The sequence below is a fragment of the Mus caroli genome, unplaced genomic scaffold (genome assembly GCF_978045245.1).
Source record: "Mus caroli unplaced genomic scaffold, Mus_caroli_1 scaffold_10, whole genome shotgun sequence".
In the NCBI taxonomy this organism is placed as follows: Eukaryota; Metazoa; Chordata; class Mammalia; order Rodentia; family Muridae; genus Mus; species Mus caroli.
Genome location: NW_028227265.1, coordinates 44558877 through 44567090, shown reverse-complemented (window position 1 = coordinate 44567090; position 8214 = coordinate 44558877). Strand labels below are relative to the sequence as shown.

Below are 8214 nucleotides of genomic sequence, written 5' to 3'. Positions count from 1 at the left end.
GCATTGCTCCAGACGAAGCCAGTCCCGCGCCAAGCGCGCGGTCTGAGAGCCTTTCCCGACGTCCTTTGCACGGCATCTGGCCACAAAATGGCTGCCCGAGGGAGACGGGCGGAGCCTCCGGGTCGGGAGGCGCCCGGCCCGGCGGGCAGCGGCAGGAGCCGATGGGCTGAGTCGGGGCCGGGAACGTCACCCGAGAGTGGGGACGACGAGGTGTCGGGCTCGAGTCCGGTGTCCAGCGGTGTGAACTTGTTTGCCAACGATGGCAGCTTCCTGGAGCTGTTCAAGCGGAAGATGGAGGAGGAGCAGCGGCAGCGGCAGGAGGAGCCACCCCCGGGCCCGCAGCGACCCGATCCACCGGCCTCCGCCGCGGCGGGCCCAGGGAATCCGAAGAGGAAGGGCGGCCCAGGCCCCACGCTCAGCTTCGTAAGGAGCCGCGGGGGTGGGGGCGGGCGCCGGGGCCCGCGTTGGCTGGGGGAGTCGGGCCCGGGAAGGGGCGTCATGGTCCAAGGCAGTCCTCCGCCCGGCTGCCTGGACGGTCCCGGTCGCTTGCTGAGAATCTTGAGCCTGGATTCCCGACCAGAGGTGTTTCTGGGCGGGAATGGGAATCCTTAGATCTCACTCGTGGGATCTGAGAACCGGGAAATTGCATTGGAAGCAGCGCTCTGGGGTTAGGGGACCCTAGATGCTAGGATTCCTGTTTAATTTGTACCCAGACTTTGAATAGTGAGGCCCACATATAATGTGGGGGAAAAAGAGGAGACACATTCAAATCCCGAGTCTGCTGTAATCGTTAGACTCGACTCGGACCACGGACCGTAGCCGGGCGTGGTGGTACACGCCTTGTATTACCAGCACTCCGGATGCAAGAAGAGGAGGATTCGAAAAAGTGAGACCTTGTCCCAACTAAACAAAACCAACCAACCAATAACAAAAAGCAAATCACCGACTTTGTGGCCTTAGCAAGATCAATCGATTCCTTTCTGTATTATTTAACTAATGTCCGTTTATTGAGCACCTTACCTTGTGCTGAGTTGTTGGTGGTGTCTTTGACAGAAAAGAACGTTATTTGTTTGGAGTGTGGGTGGCCTATCCTGATTTTCTGTAGTTCTAATAATTGAGATTTTGATGTATTTCATGAAGTGGTCCTAGGAAAGTCAGAACAGACTCTTAAAGAACAAGACCAGTGGTTCTCTACTGGGAGCAAGTCTCTTCACCCTCATGTATTTGATAAAGTCTGTAGACATTTTGGTTGTCAAACTCTTAAGAGGAGATGCTAGTGACATCTATAGGTAGATAGCAGGGATGCTCTTCTGTATCCTATAACGCAAGGGATAACAAAGAATGATCTAGCCGAAAATGTCAAGTGTCATGTTGAGGAGCCTCGGGTTAAATAAGTTGGACATGTACTCTGTTAGTTTTGAGCTTGCTTTATCTCTGATGTTGAGGCCTTGTAGTGGGGAGGAAGAAATGTTGGTTTGAGAATAATAGACTGTGGGTCAAATCTTGGATCCAGTTCTGTGGTTTGGGGTAAGGCTTAAGCTTGTTTAGGTCTTAAAAGGTGTGTGTGTGAACCTCCAAAGTGGCACATACATGGAATCCTAGCATTGTGGTGCTTGAGGCAGGAGGATTGCAGAGTCTGAACAAAGGTTACATTGTTTCTAAAAACAACACAGTGTGTGTGTGTGTGTGTGTGTGTGTGTGTCTGTCCAGTAGTGTATGCCTGTAATATCAGCTACTCAGGAGCTGAGAAAGGATCTGAAGTCCAGAATGAGTTCAGAGCCAGCCTGAGCAACTTAGTGAGACCCCATCTCAGAAACGAGATCTGGGGATTTAACTCAGCAGAAGATCGCTTTGAATGCATGGGATCCTAGATTCCATCTGCAGTATTGCACAAAAGCGATTGGGGGAATAGTCCAGCAGTCAATGCCTAGTTGAAGGGTAAGAACAGGATAATGTCTTGAAAAGGCCCCCAGTTAAGGGGGGAACATGGGGCCAGGGTGAAAACCCAGAGCCGGACTGTTCTTAGAGGAAGTGGAAAGTAACAGGGCCTGGGTTGATGTGACAGTACAGGAATAGGAGCAACAGTGGTGTCACTGCCTCTTGGACTTATTCCTGAGTAGCCATTGTCATTATATTCCTAAAAAACGCCAGGCCAGCTCAGGGTAGGAGAATGAGGGATGCTTTGTGGTTCAGGGTGCTCCCGCTGGCCTTGCACATCTGATCTTGAGTCTGTTGTTGGCAGCCTGTCCTATTTCTCCCAGAAACTTGTCTTTATTTCTAAAAGGAGATAGTTATTACCTTCAAATAGCATAACTGTGAATATGAGAGGAGATACCATGGTCACAGCGCTCTGTGTGGTCTGTAGGGCTCAATAGATAGTGAAGCTCAGTAAAGGAAGCTGTGTGGTCCCTGACAGGACAGTGTGAGGCCTGGCAGAAAGAGTGAGGGCAGAGCCAGGTCCCAGCAAGGTCAGCACTCCTCTGGCCCCCCTGGGAGGGTAGCCTGGGGCCCAGGACTGCCTGGGCATGGCAGCCCAGGGCAGGTGCTGAGTCGAGTGTGCTCCTCTCTGATTGCTGCGCAGGTCGGCCGGCTGGAGGAGCTGGGCGAGGCGTCGATAGGAAGGTGTAGTGGGCCTCAGCACCGCCAGGGGCGGGCCCGGCTCCTGTAACCCTTGCAGTCTTCTGTCCCTTCACCCAGGTGGGCAAGCGCAGAGGCGGGAACAAACTAGCCCTCAAGACGGGAATAGTAGCCAAGAAGCAGAAGACGGAGGATGAGGTGAGTGGGCTGCCTAGGGGTGCCACCCTAACTGCCTTTTCCTTCCAGACCCAGTGCCCAGTGGTCAGGCTTTGGATGGGTGGGCCTTGTAGGGTGGGAGGTTCCCCAGATAACCTGCTTCTGCTTATTCTTTCCTCAAATCCAGGGCCTTTAAGTGACACTGGGGATGGGTCAGCTGTCTCATGGTGTTCCTGACTTTTGTCCCGAGCTTGTTGGGCATTTGTCTTCCAACCATTCCTTCCCTCCTCCGACCCCACAGGTATTAACAAGTAAAGGTGACGCATGGGCCAAGTACATGGCAGAAGTGAAAAAGTACAAAGCCCACCAGTGCGGGGATGATGATAAAACTCGGCCCCTGGTGAAATGACTCCCTCCCGGGTGCTCTCTACCTGGGACTCTCTGCGATGTACATAATATTTAATGCGGTTCCGGCAGCAGCCTTCTCTGGAGGACTGATACACAGAAGGAAACGAAGGCGCTTGCTGTGGCCGCAGACCGTTCTCCAGGACTCTTTTTTACCTTGAGCACTTGCCTCCTCAGACTTTTAGACCAGTGGTTTACTGTGCCCTTTCTTCCCATCACCTTGCTCTCTCTGGCTCTGTCTCTTCTTGCTGTCTCTCTCCTTTTAGCAGTCACTTCTGAGAAGTAAAGAACCTGACTTAGTGCTGGAGTTTGTGCTTGGTTTATCTTCTTTGCGATCTCCAAGCTAAGCCTTTCCCCACTAGTGCATACCACATCTGCCCGAGCTGGGGTGGACCCATTGTAGAAAGGGAAGGGGAAGGTTCTGTAGGCAGGGGCACATGCTGCCTGTCTAGGACTCTCAAGACATCCTTAGTAACTGTGACTATTGAAGTCTGGTCTTGTTTGTAGTTTTGTTTTGAGACAGGGACTTACATACAGAGTTCTCTCCTGCCTCAGCAGCATGCCTTCCAAGTCTCACAGCATCAGTTTAGCTGTGACTCAGGTTAGTCTGGGTTGAGTGTGCTTGCCTAGAGCATGTGGCGCTCGCTGGTCAAGCTGGTCTAGCCCTTCACCTTTTTTGCAGTACACTAATCTTAGCTTTTGGCCATTACGGAGCTGTTATTTATTCCCCAGATTCTGACCAACTACTTAATATATAGTGTCAAAGATGTCCTGGTTTCTAGGGACCGGAGGACTGAACAGCCTACATTCTCCCTGTCCTCATAGGAGATAAGTGGGAAATCAGAGGGGATGGGTAACCTTTTCAGTGGTGACTACTAACAAGGATAAGATAGAGGCATTTGTTGGGGGAGGGGATGTCTGTTTTTAGGCCATATTTTATATTTTTGGCTTTGAGCCTAACCCTTAATGGCTGAGCTATCCTTCCAGCTTGTAATGTCACTTTTTCTTTTCTTTTCTTTTTCTTTTTGGTTTTTTGAGACAGGGTTTCTCTGTGTAGCCCTGGCTGTCTTGGAACTCACTTTGTAGACCAGGCTGGCCTTGAACTCAGAAATCCGCCTGCCTCTGCCTCCCGAGTGCTGGGATTAAAGGTGTGCACCACCACGCCCGGCGTAATGTCACTTCAAAAAATTTATTTATATATATTGTTTCTCTCCTGCATGTATGTCTGTATCACATGCGTGCCTGTTACCTGTGGAGGAGAGAACAGATCCCTTGAATCTAGAGTTAGAACTGGTTTTGAGCTGCTGTGTAGGTTCTAGGGACTTAAGGGGGGTCCTCTGGAAGACTGCAAATGCTTTTAACTGCTGAGCTATCTTTCTAGCCTCCTTAGGTGACATTTAATGCAAGTCTGGAGGGAGGTGAGTAGTGAGCTCGGATGGGACTGAGGAAGGACAGATGGCTATGGTCCTGGAGTGTTGAAGTGGTGCCCCTGGCCTTTTTTGTCAAAGCAGGCTGGAGGTGAGGCGTTGAGTTAACCCATGCTGTGGAGGCATTGAGCATGTTGACTGGTGCCTGTGATCTCAGCTATGAGGTGGAGGCAGGTGGATCAAGATTTGGGATAACTTGTTTGATGTAGATTCTTTCTCCAAAACCACATGTAAAAATTAAGTTGGTCAATGTTGATCGCTTGAGAAAATAACATTTGCTTCAGATCTCAAAGATAGTAGGGCAGTGAGTGACATTTTTCAAGTGCTCCAGGCAGAGGGAATGGCAGGGAGATAGAAAGATCCTTAGCATTTCCTAATGCAGGATGCTTGTAATGGTTAGAGATCCTCAAAGGAAGGGCTGATGGGTAGAGGATAGGGAAGGAAACACAAGCTAATAGAGTCAACTGTTGCTGCCTTGGAAGCCAGTTACAGTTGGATCTTAAGCACACATAGACACACAAGTAGGTCACAACTAGAGCAGCTTGGCCTCTATTTTAGAGTGTGTCAGTAAGCAGGGCAAGCTGAAGTCCAGGCCCCTACCTTCACAGAGACTAAGCAGGTATAACCCAGGAATAGTGAAAGGAACTTAAAAGTACACGGTAGGGTGAGTCAGCGATGGCTTCTGCCTCCTGTGCCTGTTAGTTGAACAGTCCCCTTAACTCACTTCTCCTTCTTAAAAAGTAAAGGTTTTTCATTTATCTCTATCTGCTATATGTTTGCAGGTGCTGTGTGTGTGTGTGTGTGTGTGTGTGTGTGTGTGTTGATTCCCTGGAGCTAGTTGTCAAGCCACTGGACGAGAGCTGGGAACTGAACTCTGGTCTTATGGAAGAACATTAAGTACTCTTAACCACTGAGCCATCTCTCTGATCCATTTCTCAGCTGTTTTTTATGGTTCAGGTCTTTTGTCTACTTATTTTTGGGCTTTGAGATGGATTTTGTCTGTGTAGCCCTGGCTGTTCTAGAACTTACTATGTAGATCAGGTTGGTCTTCAATTTATAGAGATCATCAGCCTCTGCTTCTCAAAAGCTGAGATTAATGGTGTGTGCCAGCACACTGGGATTGCTTTTAGCCATTTTTAATGCTAGGGAAGCATCGTCTAAATTCAAGGTGAGCCAGGGCTTACACTGTAGCTCAGTGATGCAGGGCCTTTGCCTGGCATTGGAGATGTACCCCATATGATCTTCAGCACTGCAAAGAACAAGACGTTTGACTGTAACCCTGTGAGTAAAACTGCTCTCATTGGTTTCCTGGGAGTAGTTAGTGTATGTTTATAGGCTATGTTCTACAGTTCTGGAGATGGAGCCTTTTTTCTAGTGCATGCTGGCAAGTACACTAACCTTGACCTACATTTTGGAGGCCTTGTTTAAAAATTAGACTGGAGCTGAAGAGGCGGCTCACTGGTTTTCGAGCACTTGCTGTTCTTGTAGAGGACCTGGGTTTGGTTCCCCTGGAGCTGTTGTTAATAGGTAGGTTTCTCGTTGCCTGATCCAGAAGTCTGATAGATTAGGTCTTTTGCAAGAGCAGTACATGAGATGTCTTTCCAGCCCTTGTATCGTGTTTTTTAAGTTATGTATTTGTGTGTGTGTGCATGTTGCACACATATCTGCTGTGGCATGTGGAGGTCACAGGACTTGCCTCAAGTCAGTTCTCCTCCACCTTATTGGATGGGACTCAGGTTGTCTGGCTTGGTGCCTGCTGCCTTGATCTGTTGAGCCATCTTTCCAACCTTCCCTGGATACTCCCTCTGGATAGCTGAGATGGGATGCAAGTCCTCATGCACAATGGGTGGCTACTAGACACCATGAGCTACACATTTTAAACCAAAAGTGTTTGTGATAGATACTCAGGCAGAGAGACTATTGTAAGTTAAGCGTTTATGTTCTCCCGTCAGATTTGAAGATGGGCATGAGCTGAATGCTTTTAGTTGACATTGAGTAAATGTATAGGGTCACTGAGAATTGCATAGGAAAAAACTGTTAGGAAACTTCATGGCAGGGAATACACAAGGAGGGAAGGGAGAACCCAGCATAGTGGTGCTCAACTGTGGTTATTCAGTGGTCGGAGGTGGGTGGATGGTTTTAAGAACCAAGGAGTGTACCTGGAGGGATCCATGGCCCCAGATACAAATGTAGCGGAGGATAGATGGCCTTGCTGAACAGCAACAGGAGGGAGGCCCTTGGTCAGGGGAGGTTTGATGCCCCAGTGAGTGAGTGGGTGGGTGGGTGGGGGGACCACTCATACAGGCACATGGGAGGGTGGATGTGGGGTGGGGTGGGGGGTTAGTGGCAGGGTAACCAGGAAGTGGGATAACATTTGAGATTTAAGTGAGTGGAATGATTAATTTAAAAAAAAAAAAAGACTGGGCTGGTGAGATGGCTCAGTGGGTAAGAGCACCCGACTGCTCTTCTGAAGGTCCGGAGTTCGAATCCCAGCAACCACATAGTGGTTCACAACCATCTGTAATGAGATCTGACTCCCTCTTCTGGAGTGTCTGAAGACAGCTACAGTGTACTTATATATAATAAATAAATAAATCTTAAAAAAAAAAGACTAACATGGGCAGTACAGGAAGACACTTCATCAAAACAATCAAAAACAAGCAGGGAGGGCTGGTGAGATGGCTCAGTGGGTAAGAGCACCCGACTGCTCTTCCGAAGGTCCAGAGTTCAAATCCCAGCAACCACATGGTGGCTCACAACCATCCGTAACGAGATCTGGCACCCTCTTCTGGAGTGTCTGAAGACAGCTACAGTGTACTTACATATAATAAATAAATCTTAAAAAAAAAAAAAAACAAGCAGGGAAACTTCTGATTGAAAGTTTCCTACAGAGAAAGGAAAGACAACTAAACTCTGTAGCAGTCACACCTAGTATGTATGCCCTTGGGGGGGGGGGCGGGCTAATGAAGGCAGGAAGACTACAAGGTGGAGGAGGCCAGCCTGGGTTATGGAGGTGGCCTCAGAAAAATCAATCCCTGTCTTAGTATGCTGTCTAAGCTCCACCCCACAGTTACCTGGCAATAGCCAGGTAGGCTGACCCACTTTAAAAGGAGCTGCTCGTCCCCTCCTCCCTCTCTTGCTCTTCCTTTCTAGAGCCTGCTCTGTCCCCTCTTCTCCCTCCTTCCCCTCCTCTCTCCACATGCTCATGGCTGGCCTCTCTTCCCTGCCTTTACTACTATCTTGACTCCCCCTCCCCATGCCCCGAATAAAAACTATTCTATACTATACCCTCATGTGGCTGTTCCCTCAGGGGGAAGGGATGCCTCAGCATGGGCCCACTGAGACATCCCCTTCTTCCATACCTCACTACCCCTCCATAGAACATATCTCCTTTCTCTATCTTTTTACAAACACATCACCTAGGGCCCACATAGTGAGAATCAGCTCTGCAAGTTGCCACTCAAAGCATTTGAATACAAACACCTTTTTAAAAAATCATTGTCTGCATTTTATAACTTACATAGCCTCTACCTGGAGTCAAAGCCCTCCCTTGATTAAAAAACAACAAACCACGCCCCCCCCCCGAAAAAAAGCCAAACAGAAACTACTGTGAACCTTCCGACTCTCCAATCTCCAGTTTAATAGCCAA

General features: G+C 49.0%; 1 protein-coding gene across 3 annotated transcripts; it reads left to right on the top strand.

The window, feature by feature from the left end:
- Trir (telomerase RNA component interacting RNase) lies at positions 1-3445 on the top strand. 3 transcript variants are annotated; one of them, XR_003837418.2, is made up of 3 exons: positions 3-423; positions 2582-2775; positions 3035-3083. XR_003837418.2 is itself a non-coding variant. In XM_021169977.3 (3 exons), exons 1-3 carry the CDS (start codon positions 88-90, stop codon positions 3140-3142), a joined length of 522 nt encoding a protein of 173 aa, XP_021025636.1. In that variant the 5' UTR covers positions 25-87; the 3' UTR covers positions 3143-3445. The 3 variants fall into 3 exon arrangements, 2 of the variants coding, with proteins under 2 accessions (XP_021025638.1, XP_021025636.1); XM_021169977.3 differs by having other exon boundaries at positions 25-423; positions 2698-2775; positions 3035-3445; XM_021169979.3 differs by lacking the exon at positions 3035-3083 and having other exon boundaries at positions 1-400; positions 2698-2774.
- Positions 3446-8214: the final 4769 nt, after the last annotated feature.

Excerpts from the sequence above, each read along its gene's own strand:
- Trir (XM_021169977.3), top strand. The coding sequence starts at position 88 with ATGGCTGCCCGAGGGAGACGGGCGGAGCCTCCGGGTCGGGAGGCGCCC. Across the intron at positions 424-2,697 it reads CAGGCCCCACGCTCAGCTTC|GTGGGCAAGCGCAGAGGCGG; the intron begins GTAAGGAGCCGC and ends CCCTTCACCCAG. Across the intron at positions 2,776-3,034 it reads AGCAGAAGACGGAGGATGAG|GTATTAACAAGTAAAGGTGA; the intron begins GTGAGTGGGCTG and ends CCGACCCCACAG.